The sequence below is a fragment of the Equus asinus genome, chromosome 14, assembly GCF_041296235.1.
Source record: "Equus asinus isolate D_3611 breed Donkey chromosome 14, EquAss-T2T_v2, whole genome shotgun sequence".
Lineage (NCBI taxonomy): Eukaryota > Metazoa > Chordata > Mammalia > Perissodactyla > Equidae > Equus > Equus asinus.
Genome location: NC_091803.1, coordinates 6,396,071 through 6,411,417, shown reverse-complemented (window position 1 = coordinate 6,411,417; position 15,347 = coordinate 6,396,071). Strand labels below are relative to the sequence as shown.

General features: G+C 45.8%; 1 protein-coding gene across 1 annotated transcript in view; it reads left to right on the top strand.

Annotated features, from left to right (window-relative positions):
- The first annotated feature begins 3,130 nt into the window (after nt 1–3,130).
- Nucleotides 3,131–15,347, top strand: part of SMURF1 (SMAD specific E3 ubiquitin protein ligase 1) — a 112,456-nt gene continuing 100,239 nt past the window's right edge. The window contains exons 1-2 of the mRNA XM_044747758.2: nt 3,131–3,185; nt 4,537–5,292. Coding sequence (XP_044603693.2) covers nt 3,131–3,185; nt 4,537–5,292 — 811 coding nt within the window. The remainder of the gene's footprint in view (nt 3,186–4,536; nt 5,293–15,347) is intronic.

The window sequence follows — 15,347 nt, the reverse complement described above, 5'->3', positions numbered from 1 at the left end:
GATCCTGGGCGCGGACACGGCACCGCTTGTCAGGCCACGTTGAGGCAGCATCCCACATCCCACAACTAGAAGGACATGCAGCTAGGATATACAACTGTGTACAGGAGGGGTTGGGGGAGATAAAGCAGAAAAAAAAAAAAAAAGATTGGCAACGGTTGTTACCCCAGGTGCCAATCCTTTAAAAAAAAAAAAAGAAGATTGGCAACCGTTGTTAGCCCAGGTGCCAATCTTAAAGGAGAAAAAAGACTTTAGAATTATTTTTCTAGAATTGTCCCTAATTACCTGGCTACATATATTTCAAGAAATAATCTATATCTCAAGAAACTCCACAGCTATGAAACACAGCTACACACCTGCCAGGATGGCTAAAAGGAGAATTAGTGACAACACCAAATGCTGACAAGCATAGTGAGAAACACTGCTGGTAGGAAAGTAAAATGCTACAGACACTCTGGAAGATAGTCTGGCAGTTTCTTGTAAAACTAAACATGTAACTTCTAATATGACTCAGCAATTGCACTCTTGGGCACTTATCCCAGAGAAATGAAAACTTGTGTTCACATAAAAAGCTGTACACAGATGTTCACAGTAGTTTATTTGTAATAGCCCCAAACTGGAGTTAGCTCAGGTTTCCTTGAAACAAACTGGGATGCATTGATACCATGAAATACTACTTAGTAACAAAAAGGGACACACTATTGATACATGTAACAACTTGGATGACTCTCCAGGGAAATATGCCTATCCCAAAAGATTACCTTCTGTCTGATTCCATCTATGTAACATTTTTGAACTGAAAACACTGTAGAAGCAGAAGACAGATTAGTGGTCACCGGGTGTTGGGGGCGGGGCAAAAGGTGAGGTTATAAAAGAGCCACAGGCAGGATCCATGGGGGGTTGGGACCGTCGCGTGTTCTGACTGTGGCGGTGAATAGTTGAACCAACACAGGAATTAAAACCGTATAGAACTTAATAAACACACATAAATCAGTACAAGTAAAACTGGGAACATCTGAACATCATTGGACTGTATCCTGGTCAGTACCCTGGTTGTGATAGCATACTACAGGTTTGCAAAATGCTACCGTTGGGAGAAAGTGGGCAAAGTGTACAAGGGATTGCTCTGCATTATTTCTTACAACTGCGCGTGAATCAACAATGATCTCCATACAAATTTCAATTAAAAAAACCAAGCAATAAACGCTACCAAATGATAATAATATGGTAAGACTTGCATATTGGTAATATTAAATTTAGGTTGTAATTCAGAGGAAGATCCTAAAGGCTTCTGGGCATAAAAGAATAAATAAATGTACTAATTAATCACAATTTTGTACATCCAATTGTTTTAAAAACTTCACGTTCAGGTGAAAAGCAATGGAAGCCTTGATCCTAGATGTAGAAGAGACCTTAAAGGTTAATCTGATCTGGCCACTGGCCTCAGAGGCACCAGCTCAGGTGAGCAATGTGCTCTCAAGGGCTATTTGTTATAGCTGTCCATTCCCCCCAGAAATGCCCCGCGCAATATCCCAAACATTTCCCTAGGGGAATAGCACTCGTAGGTGTTGGAGCAAAGACTAGCACACACATTTTACATATACTAATAAGAACTACCATTTACCGAGTGCCTGCTGTATTGGACTGCTAAATCTATATCCACGATGTAATTTAAACCTCTAACTTTCCATTCAAACCACTAACTTTGGGTGAGAGGCATTATTATCTCCATTTTACAGATGAGCAAAGTGAGGTTTGGAGAATTTAATGAACTTGCTCTGGCACCAGCAGGTAATGTGGTGGAGTCAGGGTAGAGCCTGGGTCTGTGTGGGTCATAGCTGCCCTCTTTGCAGCATAGCTGCTGCCTTCAGAAGGGGTGCTACTGTGCTGGCTCCTCAGCAAATACAGAGGGGACATTCCCAATGTAACTTGCTTGATCATTTCCTTTAGATTAGGAGTTCTCAAGCTAGGGGCTTTGGGACCTTACAGGATCCACAAATTGGTTTCAGATCACGAATCCACTGAAACCAGACGTAAAATTTGGTGTGTATTTCCTCATATGAGTTTTTCTGGGGAAAGGGTCCACTGTTTCCATCAGATTCTCCAAAGAGGTCTGGGGCTCAAAAACAGGTTAAGAACTATTGCAGTCAGATCCAAACAGAGATTTTCTTTCCCCACTAGAAAAATGTTTCAAATGCCCAATAACACTGACACAAGGAAGTGATACATTCGGGAGAAATAAAATCAGCTGCCGGGTCCTATGTAGAGAACAGGGTCAAAACTGCTCTTTGTAAAGTCATGGCAAAGAGGATACTTAAAGAGATTCACCGAATTTCATCTCTTGTCTCTGCAGAGTTGTTTGAAATTTCCCATCTATTTGTTCCAGATCGCTTTAGAAGATAGTATTTTTGACGGATCCGACACACGATGAAAGGGATATTAAGGTACACCTTAAGTTCAATATAAGGGCTGGCCCACTGCCTTAGAACAAAATAGTGCCTGATGACTTTTAAATGGGCAAGTATCTTCTTACCATCTTTACCAACTTTTAATGGAATAAGATGTAAGGACAGAAAATAGAGCAGCTATGTGACTGCACTTACACTGAAAACTGTGCTGGAAAATACATTTTCATGCCTTTGCACACACTGTTCCCTCTGTCTGCAATGCCCTTCCCCATCTCTTTGCTCAACAAACTGGAACCCTAGATCAAGGTCTTCTGTGACTCTTCTGAGATCTCCCCATTTCTCTCCATCACTGTATCATTGTCGGTTGTTCATGTCTGTTTCATCCAGTTAACTGTAGCTGTGAAAAGCTGTAGCTGTCACTTATTTTGTGCTCCTTGTCCCTAGCCGCATGGTAGCTGGCTGATGTTTGCTGATGAATAAAACACTAGCTTCCATTTAGGAAGGTCCTCCTTGTGTAGGCTGTGTTGCAAGACATCGTCAGGTGTATCCAGTGAAATGACAACAGCAATTAGTTGTTAATGAGTAAACGAAATGCCTTTCAGTAACCTCCAGGAGTGACCTCCTGACTTGGGCGTGAGGAAACAACCCAGAAAAGGAAGGCCCAGACATCTAGGCAGGTAAGAAAACAATGAGGTTAAGAAATGAAAGGTTTGGGGGCCGGCCCCATGGCCGAGAGGTTAAAGTTCCACATGCTCCACTTCAGCAGCGTGGGGTTTGCGGGTTCGGGTAGTGGGTGTGGACCTACTCCACTCATCAGCCATGCCAGGGAGGCATCCCACATAGAAAGTGGAAGATTGGCACAGATGTTAGCTCACAGTAATCTTCCTCAAGCAAAAAAAGAGGAGGATTGGCAACAGATGTTAGCTCAGGGCAAATCTTCCTCACCAAAAAAAAAAAAGAAATGAAAGGTTAGGTCAGAAACAGCTGGGGACCAGAAGCGGGGCCAGCACTCAGGTAAGTAGAGATAACGATGTTTAGTCTGGTTTAGAGAGGAGACTTCTTGAATACGGGAATAAAGAGGAGAGAGAACTACCCACTGGACTGAAAGGAGAATGCAGATTACTTGGGGGTGATGGAGATTCCAAATGGATTTATTCAGACCCAGGCACTCACTCTCAGTGACAGTCACCTACGAAGAGAAACAGCTGGATTCCGGATCTACTGCTGTGTTGCTTAGACATAGCTTGTATTCTTGGATATGTCACTAGAATCATCGGAAGTCTGAGCTGGAAGGGGCCCTGGAAACGATCTAGGCCTGTCCTTTGATTTAAATGGTCGAGGCTCCAAGGGGCAGCCTTGAATCCAGCCCAGGAGACAGTCTGCTTTCACTGGGCTCAGCCTGAGGCAGGCGGGCATGTCAAGGGACTCTGGGGAGAGGGCTCTATTCTGAGGACCGCGACCCCAGGGAAGGCCCCCAGACGCAGCGGACGGCTGCAATGGCTCAGAGCCTAGTCTTCCTAGGACACAAACCAAATAAAGGCATTCAAAGAATTGGGTAGTTGGTCAAAAACAAATATGACAAACAACCCCCGCTTTCCCTCTCTGTGACAGGTTAACAAAGAGAGGAGTTTGTTTGCTGGAGAAAGCAGAACGAGCTTTCAGTTCTACCCTGCAACTCCGGGAAGACGAGAAATGTCAGCAGCAGGCAGGGAAACACAGGCCGCAAAGCTGCCTTTTTGTTTGGGTGGTTAAATTGTATGCAGATTGGATAATCACAAACGTCTCAGCTACCTCTCAGCCGTATCCTTTTCTCGCATCGTGTTTACCGTGTCCATATATGGCACTTCCTGCGATCCTGGCAACTTCGTTAGGGGTCAACGGAGCGCACTAGTTGCACAGAACGCACCTCTAGGGGACTTTGTCTCTTTGAGAAGTCCCTCCCTCGAAATCGAATTCCCTAAAGGTTCTTCACTCAAAAAAAAAAACAAGGTATTGCACGCCTATTCGTGCACGGCGCTCGGTGTGCAACAGGCCACGGGCTCTCGCAGCGCTCCCGTCGGGAGGCAGCAGGAGCCCGGAGCCCTGAGTCACAGGGAGACCTGGAAAATCCATTTTCTTCTCTGACCCTCAGCGTCCGCATCCGCAAATCGCGCCCCTCGGAGGACGCGGAGAGGACGAGGGCTACCGGGCGCGCTCCGCCCCAGCCCCGCCCGCCCGCCTGCCTGCCTGCCTGCCGTCCGCCTGCCGCCCGCCTGCCGCCCGCGCCCGGCACCGCCTCCGCCCGGAGGAGGCGGGAAGCCCGGGCCACACGCTCCAGACCCCGCGCGCCCGAGGCTGGGCGGGCGACGCAGCGGCGCGGCGCGGCCCGCCCCGACGTGGCCCGCGGGGGCGCGCACGCACGCAAGGCGCGGGGGCGCACGGCGAGGGCGCGCGCAGGGCCGGGCCGGCACGGCGGCGGGCGCGCGCGCGGCTCCGGGAGGCGGCGGCGGCGGCGGAAGCAGCGAGGGCGGCGGGCGTCCGGCTCTGAGGTGCTGGTGGAGGCGGCAGCGGCGGCAGCGGCGGCGGCGGCTCCGGACTGGGCTGGGCTGGGAGCGAGTGAGGGTCGGGGGTGCCGGGCGAGCGGCCATCCCCCGGCTCGACCATCCGCCCGCCGCCCGGACGCCTGGGCCGCGGAGTTTGTGTCCCGGCTCGGACCCCGGCGCCCAGCCCGGAGCCGTAACCTTGAGGCGGCGGCGGCGGCGGCGGCGGCGGCGGCGGCGGCGGCGGGGCCGGGCCGGGCCGGGCCGGGGGGCGGCGGCGCTGGATCCGCGGCTGCCCGATCGTTGGCGGGAGATGTCGAACCCCGGGACGCGCAGGAACGGCTCGAGCATCAAGATCCGTCTGACAGGTACGGCCGGCTGGGGGCCCCCGCGCCCCCCCGGCGCCCACTCGCACCCCGCGCGGCCCCCGGGCAGCCCCGGAATTTCCCGCAGGGCGCCCCGGGGAGGTGGCCCTCCCCCCACGCCGGCCGTTGTCCCAGGACCTCGTCACCCCCTCGGCCAGTGCCCCTCGCCGCTCCCTCCCGGCCCCGCCCCCTCGCTGCTCCCGGCCCCGCCCCCTCGCTTCTCACCACCCCCCCCCATCCGCCCTATTCTCGCTTCCCTCCTTCTCCCCCCTCCTGCCCGCTCGCTTCTCCCCTCCCGGCCCCGCCCCCTCGCTTCTGCCCTCTGGGCCCCTGTCTCACCCCCTCCATCCTTCTCCTGCACCCCTCCCTCTCCTCCCCCTTACCCCCTCGCTTCTCCCCTCCATCCTCCTCCTGGCCCCCCTCCCTCTTGCCCCCTCGCTTCTCTCCTCCTGGCCCCCCTCCGTTTCACCCCCTCCATCCTTCTCGCTCCCCTCCCTCTCCTCCTCCTCCTCCTCACTCCCTCGCTTCTCCCTCCTGCCCCTTCTTCTCACCCCTCCCCCATCCTCTCTCCTGCTTTCCTCTCCGTACCCTCCTCGCCCCCTCGCTTCTCCCCTCCTGGCCCCGCCCCTTTCTTCTCCCCCAGCCCCGCCTTCTCACTTTTCCCCCTTAAGCCCCGCCCCTCATTTTCGACCTAGTCCCGCCCCCGCTTATCTCCCAGCCCCGCCCCCTCGCCTGTGCCTCGCGGCCTCCACCCTTTCCTTCAGTCTCGAATTCCTCAATCCTATCTCGCAGCTTCTCCCGGTCCTGTTCTCCTCACTTCCCCTCCGGTCCAGACCTCTTCTGTCTGGTCCACTTCCTCTGCGGCCAGGCTGCTGTTCGCTCTTGACTGTGCCGCTTCAGCTCTTCCCTTTTCACCCCCACCGCCCAGCATCCTTGAGCCCCAGGATTAGGCACTGATCCCCCTACCTCCGCCCCTTGCACACTGGAGGCTTTGGCAGCTGCCGTAACGCAGGCTCCTGGATTCACTCTCGTTTAGTCTTCAATGAAATGCCCGTGTCTTCCAGGTGGCTCTGTAGTGCCACCTTCAAGGGTGAGCGCGAAGCTCTGCCGTGGGCCTGCGACGTGGTGGTTTGGGCGTGTGTAGATGCTCATGTGTGTGCTGGAGGTGGCCCTCGCTAGCGGGCTTCGGAGGGCCTGGACCAGTCTGCACCCTCGTCCGTCTGCCCTTTCTCCCTGTCATCACTGCCACGGGGCTGCTGCTGCCCCGTCTCCCGGTTTAAAGTCATACCTGAGGCCGGACTGTAGTGTTGCAAATACGGTTCTGCTGGGGGACTTTCCAAACTCAAATATTTCCAGCTCCGGAAAGGAAACACAAAGTTCGGGCTAATCCCCGGCAGGGGTTTCCCCCTGGATTTTTCTGTTCAGTGGCGGGTCTGGTGAGGACTCCAAAGCCAGAGTCTGGTCAGATCCTTTCAAAGAGAGAATAAGCGCTGGGGACACTTTCATGGTAGATGCGTAGCCCTAAGTCATTGTAAAATCTCTGAAAACAACAATGGGTGATTGTTTTCAAACTAAAATTTCCTTTGAAAGTCATAGTTGTTGCATGATCCAATTTTTGTTTCAAGAGAGGTGTTATAATTTTTTTGGTATAAAGATGTCAGAGCAGGTTATGATCGGATAATAGGATCATATCAGATGATGATTTGGATTCAAACCCAGACCCTGGTTTTGCAAAGAGACAGGCATATCCCAGGGATCTTTGCTTCTGGAGAGCCAGAACCCTTTCTTCCAGGGCTGGTGGGAAACGCTTCTCACTATGTCTGTACATTGTTATTTTTATGGTTGCATAAAAGCCACGTTTTTGACTTTGCAACGCTTGTAAAACTTTAATTACTGGCACCTTTAATTTGGTTCTCATTTACAAAGTAATCTATAATTGACATCAGATTGGTTTCAGTTTTCTTGTTAAAAGCAGAAGTAACTGATTTTGTGAGTTCGAGTAGAAATGTGATTAATGTTTTAGAAGGAATAGGTTTTAATTACAATGTTTGTGTTCAGGTGTAAATGTATTAATTCAGGCTGGCAGGTCTGGGCGCGGGCCATTTTCTCGTGAAATGGAGGGCTTGGTTTGTCCTCCGGAATTATTTTTGGATTCACGAATTTAGAAGTCATAGATGCAGAATGCTTTCAAGAGTTTGGGGTGGCATTTGATACTGAAGGATCAGGTGGTGAGCGTTCCTTCCGAAACACCGTTCCCCTTTCCCTCAGTTGGTGTTATTAACGATCTGAAAGGATCCGTGAGTGTGGTCATAAGGGTTGCGGTTAGTGGCGATTGTGGACGAACGTAATGCCACTTGTCTGTTGAACGTTAATTTAAGTGGAAACGTTGGAAGTAGATATTTTGTTGAAGATGGAATGGGTTTCTGCCTCGTCTTTAAGGTCATCAGGGGAAGTTGGATTCCCCTCACTTCTGGCACATTGGGTCCCCATCTTTCAAAAGTTGTACACTTTTATTACAGGTTTCAGAGTTTATTTCCACGTGTGATATTTCAAAAAAATGATTTTTAAAAGTAAGGGATAGTCTAACTAGTCAGTGAATACCACGCAGAGTGTAATTCAGTGCAAAGTATGAAAACGTTGGAGCTGCCAGAGAGCATTTAGAACTTTGGGGGCCACAGCTATATTTGATGGTGAGTAGAATATTGGCTTTAGAGTTGAGCCTTGATTCCAGTCGGATTTACCATTAAGTGCATGATAAGGAACAGATTCTTTAACCTTTGCCGGTCTCCGTTTCCTAATATAAAATGAGATTTCAACTCCATTATAACATTCTTTGTCTCTTTTTTTAAGTTTTGTTGTTTTTTTGGTGAGGAAGATTGGCCCTGAGCTAACATCTGTGTCAATCCTCCTTTATTTTGTATATAGGACGCCGCCACAGCACAGCTTGACGACCGGTGTGCATGTTCGTGCCTGGGATCCAAACCTGCGAACCTGGGCCAACCGAGCAGAGAGCATGAACTTAACCACCACACCACTGGGCAGGCCCAAATTCTGTTTCTTATAGTATTTATCAATGTGGCTGCCTACTTATTCCAAATTATCATTAGGTGCTGATCCTTTCTGTTAAGTGTCAATCCTGATATTCAGAAATTTGTGTTAAAATACAACACTTGTGTTTGATTTATGCCAAACATTAATTTTGTGTATTGATTCCACTTATGACTTTTTTTTTTCTTCCTTTGGAATCCCTTTTGGTTTTGAAAACTATTGGGTAGTGTGTTGAACTGCTTTGGACCCTGGCCTAAATAGTGGAAGAATACTTGAGTATATTTAAAAGAATATAATTTTAATCAATGTCTGTGCTGTTTTAGCAGGGAAATAGTTGTTAAAGGTTTCGGTAGGTTCATGGGCAGCATACGTGCAAAAGTGAGTGGTCTTTGTTAGGGAGCACTGTCTCGCAGACATTTGAGACTTCGCTGGCAATTCAAACACTTTGGAAACATTTTTCTTTTAAATTCAAGCAGGATTTGCAAAAACTTTGTTCTTATGTGGTACACAAATGAATCCCAGATACGTTCCTGAGGCCACTTTGGGTAAAAGAATGGAATTTTGAGCTCTGAAGGTTCCACAGTACTCTTCAAACACATTAAATTGTATTCTGATGCGAAGCAGTTAGTTGAAATCCCAAGTGCCTAAACTTTCTGTGCTTTTATGCCTTGAAATCCTCTCAGACCTCCTTGTGTTTTTCTATCTTTCGGAGCATGACTGCGTATTGTCAAGAGAGAAATTCTAATTCCAAGGAGAGTGTGGGGAAGACAATTTTCTTGATAGCCAATGGCAATGGAGACTACTTTTAAAGTTGTAGCATCTGTACCGTGAGGCTGACTTGTGTTTTGGCATCCAGATGATGCAACTTGGAGAGAAATAGTCAGAGTAATAGTTGTTAATAACTTTAATTGACCAATAAGAGGTGGCCTAATACATCTAAAATACTTAAGTTCCTCTTAAGAAAGGTTAAGAGAGCTGTTAAGAGTGTTGCCTTCATCAATTTCTACCAGCCAAGAATGTGACTTACGTAAGGCAGGCAGAAGCTTTAATAACTATAGCTGTCATAAGATGGAACAAGTCGTCAGTTTTTAGCCGTGCTTTGCACCTGAGTTTTCGTAACGTTTTCCTTACGGTCTGCCTCAAGCTTATGAAGGTACGGTCGAGGCACTTCTCTGAGCTGTGTTCTCGGAGAGTGCGGGATGGGTTAAATCAACTATTACTGCAAAACTTAAACTGCAATTATACTGTAAAGGGAATCACATTCTGGGGCCATCCTGGTGGTGTAGTGGTTACGTTCCCACATTCTACTTTGGTGCCCAGGGTTTGCAAGTTTGGATCCCAGGTGGGGACCTACACACCGCCCATCAAGCCATGCTGTGGTGGTGTCCCACATACAAAGTAGAGGAAGATTGGCACAGATGTTAGCTCAGGGACAATCTTCCTCACCAAAAAAAAAAGAAAGAAAGAAAGAAAGAAAGAAATCACATTGTGCCAAATACAGGTTTTATTATTGATTTTACTTGTGATTTAATCTCATGTGTATTAAGAAGAACCTTTTTTAAATCCATTTTTTTTCTTTTTAATCTTCTTGACCCACCTGACAGACTTGAGAACTGAAACAGTTCATAGACTTTATTTCTATGGGTGTTTTTATAGTAGTTGTGATTTATCAAACTAGAATTTTTCACTTCGAGTCTGTTTGTCGGAGGTCGGAACTCCTATTTTTGCAATTGTGAAAGTTGTGTCTCACTTTGAGTTTTTCCTTCTCTTCTACAAATTTTCGTTTTCTCAGTTTGGTCGAACTGTAAGGTTCTCGCGTGCGGCACTGGGCGCAGGGCAAGGTTCTGGGGGCTGACTCACTTGTGAAGGAGTGTTTCCTCACAAATCAAAAAAAGCAAAGAAAGACTGACCCATAATATTTCACCATCAGCTCAATGATCCAGTTAACTAGACTGGCTGTTTTGTAACGTGTTTGTGGGCATTTGTTGAAAGTTAAAACAGCTGAACTGTGCATTTTATTGCGTGCTAAGAAGAGCAAAAGGGAAGTTCAAAAAACCTTCTGAAATAGATGAAATGATTTGATAGCCTCACAAGGCTCTGATTTTCTGGTTGAGAAACCCGAACTTTTAGGATTCTTACCTGTGTCAAATTTTGGTAATTTCAAAACCATTTTAGAGGTTGAATATTTTTAAACAAATAGAGAATAAAAAAATATATGGATTTTGGTCGCCGAATCACTTAAATTACTGGTATGCCTATTGTTTCATTAGTGAATTTTATTGAGAGAAAGCCCCTGACTTAAATTGGCTTGCTGCCCACGCGTTCTCACTCTAGCTGACCCAAGTCCCTAAGGCCATTCTGGTCACAGAAGAGCCGGGGCTGTGTTGGAAAAAACAAGCTCACAGCCGTGTGCATCGGTGTATCTTTTTAAAATGTTGCAATTAGTTGTGTCTACCGATGCAATTTAATCTGCTTAGATATTTAAACTAAGTGGAATGTTGTTTCCATATTTCTGGATTAAAGGAAAAAAAAAAAACCCTTTTATTGTTTTAAAACAAGGCTTAAATAAGGGACAATCAGTGCGCCTGGGGATGCGCCCAGCTCTGTCATTCCAGCTGTGTTCACCTCTATTGCAGCTGAAAGGAATTCTAATTGGCTGAAGAATGTCGGCACCAGCATGTATCACTGAGCATGAACCTATGACGCTGGCTGCTGGGTGATGCATTTCAGATGTTTTAAGCTCCGGAGTCCAACTTGGAGCCTGCTCTCCGGAGTCTGGAAGACAACGTTGTGAAGCTGCAGGTTGTAGACGGCAGCCTGCTTCTTTTGCGTGTTGGGCATCTGCTAAATTCTCTGAAGGCCGTGGTGCTTTCTTGTGGCGTAAACTCTGGATTGGGAATCAGAGGTCTGAATTTTATTTCTAACTCACAGAAGTGCCGCAATGAAGAAAGGGGTGGGCAGAATTATATATAATCTTTTCCTATCTCAATTTTCCTTAGTCAGTTTTCCTATCTGTAATGTGAGATACCTGCCTTTTTATATCGAGCAAGGACTTAATGTGGATTAAATATTTTGATGAGTAGTTAGGAATTATTTATAGAGTAGCACAATGTAAATACAGAGTCATAGATGTCTCTTATTTCTTATTCCCGAATCATCACGTAAATGCTAAAGCTGACAATGTACTTTGACACTGAAGAAAATCTACAGGACCTGTTGATAAACATGGACGAATAACGCTCAAGAAGAATGAATTGTGAAATTCTCTGTGCCTTCAGAAAGTTCCTTAGAGAAACAGTGTTACAAGCCCAAACCAGCGTGTCCTTAATTGTGAAAGCTTGGAAGCATTCCCGTTAAACTCAGGAACCGTACAGGGATGGACCCTGTCACAATTGTTAGTAACTAGAGACGGACATCAGAAAGCAGAAAGCAAAATTGCTATCGTTTTAGATGATCTGATTTTATATCTCTAAAAATCCCAAAGAATCAGCTGAAAAACAGTTATAAACAATAAAGAAAAGTTTCAGTAAAGTAGTTGCATAGAAAATTTCTCCATGGAAAAATAAAATGGATAAAAATTGATATGCAAAGACGAACTAGGAAAAACAGTTTGCAATCTGTATGAAAATGAAAGACTACCTTCCTTAATATATAAAGAGCTTTCAAAATCAATTAGAAAAAGGCCAAAGACCTATTTGGCAGAGAATGTGGACAATTCACAGAAAAGAATGAAATTGCCTTTCAAACCTGTGAAGAGACTCTTAGCCCTGTTTGTACTAAATTTACAAAATAACAGTTAAAACTAAGGGCGAGATAAGTTTTTCATCTAGCAGATTGGCAGAGACCAAAGAGGGAAAATACGTCATGATGACAAAGGTGTGGAAAAGCGGAAATTGTTTTCCACTGTTGGTTGAGAATGTAGATTGATACAATAGAATGAGGAGAGCAGTTTGGTGCTGTCACATAATAAATGTGTGTATATCCCCTTTGAGCTCACAATTCTGCCCTAGAAATTTTTCTTACAGATATATTCACACATTTATGTAAAGTCTTAATGTACAAAATTATTGCAGCATTGTTTGAAATTATAAAACACTGAAAACAACCTAAATATGCGTCAATAGAGAACTAGTTAAATAAATTATGGTATATCCCCGGGGACGTGTAGCAGTTTAAAAGAAAGAGAGAGTGCTTTATATTCTGATATGGAACATTCTCCAAGATATATTATTCAGAGGAGGCAAAAAAGCCTGATTCAAAAGAGTGGATATTGTACATGCTATCTGAGTAAAAATAAAACGAAAATAAGGGCTGGCCCAGTGGCGCAGTGGTTTAGTGCGCATGTTCCGCTTTGGCAGCCTGGGGTTCGCAGGTTCGGATCCCGGGTGCAGGAATGGCACCACTTGGCAAAGCCATGCTGTGGTAGGCGTCCCACATATAAAGTAGTGGAAGATGGGCACGGATGTTAGCTCAGGGCCAGTCTTCCTCAGCAAAAAGAGGAGGATTGGCAGATGTTAGCTGAGGGCTAATCTTCCTAAAAATATAAGTAAATAAATAAATAAAAGGGGAGATTTATAGATGTATTTGTATAGCCTGTCACCAGAAGGATACTGTTGAAAATATTGATGTGATTTCCTCTGGGGTGGGGAACTGGGACCTGGGGGGTCCAGGTGAGGTCTCTCACTGTATTCTTTTCTCATTTCTTTTTACTGTACTCAGTTCTTTTCGCTATATTCCGTCTGTACTGTTTGATCTCCTCTCTTGAGCAGATGCTGCTTTTCAACAATTAAAAATGTTAAAAACAAAACAAAAAAGAACCTACAGTGCTTAAGAAAAGAGTTTCTTCGAGTAACTAGTACCTTAATTGCCAACAGTAAGTGTTTTCAAGTGTAGGTGTTCTGAAAATTCAGAAGAATTGTGCCGAATGCATTTTAAAGGACTCAAACGGCATTTCAGGGCATCACCTGTGTTCAGGTGTGATTCCCTACCAGGAAGATTCTTGGGTTCCAGAGAGTGAAATACTTTGCATCCTTTGGAGGTCTGAACAAACTTTTTTCCCAGAGAATATGTTCATTCTGATACGGAGACACCCTCCTGCCAAAAAAAAAAAAAAAAAAAAAAAGAACCACCTGCTCCAGCAGGATGTTAACATGAGCCCGCACGATTCTCCCCAGCTTCAGGAATCTGGGCCTCCGTAGACCTACTTTCTATAAGCGAGTCCTTTGAAAGACTGGGGTCGTGATTCTGAATAATAGTGCTGGTTTACATAATTTCTTTGGAATATCATTTGGGGTTATCTCTGGCCCATTTCTGTAAAATAACCTCACCCCTAAATGGGAGTAATAAGCCAGTAATAATAATTTGGTATTTTTTCCCCAAGTATTTACAATCGATATGTTTGTTTTGAACTTCTTTAATGGCCCATTCGTTAATTTTAGCGGTACCCGAAAAAGAAATATTGGTGTGACTCTGTAAAAGTAGAAAGAGCTGTAACCATCTGTAATTTATTGCCTTTTTATTCTCGTCGATCTTTGGGATAAAAATCCTAAGTTTTACTGAATGGTATTTCTCCATATATTATTTACAGATCATAGATTTGAGAATTGCTTGATGCCTGTTCATACATGTCAGGAATAGTAATGCGTTATGTTTATCCAGCATTTCATAGTCCCAGAGAATCCTAATATACGTTTCCTCACTTGAGCCGAGACAGCAAGACAAGCTTAAAAAGGTGCTTTTTTTGTGTGTATTTTTATTTCTAGCTTAAAAAAAGAACATGCAATTTGTTTGGGTCTTTAAAAACACATTTTACAGGAGAGAAAAGGCTAGTTTCTGTTGTCCTAAGTGGATAATCATTTCATGTGCAGCTAGAAAAATCCGCAGAAGCACACCCAATCCAACAGTAATAAATTCACGTGCTTTACAGTAATCAATAGTCATGGGCAGGAGAGGGCCTGCAAGGACTCATGGGACATTGATTGAACACTTCTTAGGTTTTAGGATAATTCACACTCACAAAATTAAAGAAGTTTTTTGGGGGGGAAGGTAGCCTTTTTTCTCCTTAATTATGTAAGGCTGGAAACGTGACATTCCTCTTCTCCCCCAACCATGCCTAGTAGACGCCTGAAGCTTAACTTGCCCAAAACAGTCTTCTTGATTCCCCCTTCCCCAGAAACCGTCCTCTCCCTGGTCTTCCCCACTTGATCAAGTCTATCCTGTTGCTCAACCAAAGATCAGGACTCATTGTCGTTCTTCATATCTAACTGATCCTCGAGCCCTCTCGTGTCAGCCACCACAGTTTATCTGGAATGTGTCTTCTCTTCATGTCTGTTGCCCTCATCCTAGTTCAGGCTGTGATCACCCCTTGCTTGGACAGCTGCTTCTTGCCCCTTTTTATTTAAATGTTACTCGCAACCAAAGCTATCCTGCTACAGTCTTAGTTCTTTCTTTATCTCAAAGATGTTAAAAGATTAATTAACATCGAGATGGAAAGAGATTTACTAATTGCCCTTTCTCCTGGCGAGGGCAGCCCCGTCCCTCTTGGCTTCTGTTTTCACTGCCTCCAGCTTCAGCTCCAGGAGCATTGGTGAGGGTGGCCGGTTGTCTCTGTGCAGGTGACACGGAGCTGCTCCTGGTCCGATGATTTAGGGATGGCCAATGACAGGTTTAACTGTGTACAATGGTGGAGAGACATTAGGAAACCAAATGGAAGACTACTATTTAAGAGTGGGGGATGGGAAATATATAGTCTTTATGGTCCAGAGCACATGTTACGTTCTCTCCTACAGCAACAGCGCAGCAGGTTGTGTCTGGATGGCTGGTGATTTTGTCACCCAGGCAATCATTCCCCAAGATGCTCTCACCCTAGTCTGCCCCATCTTAGTAAGTGACGTCATCAACCGGTTGGTTGCTTGGACCCAAACCCTTGGTGTCCTCCTTGATTCTCTTCTCTCTCAAACTCTAGAAGTTTCGACTCTGCCTCGTATACCATATCCTGAATCTTTTTACTT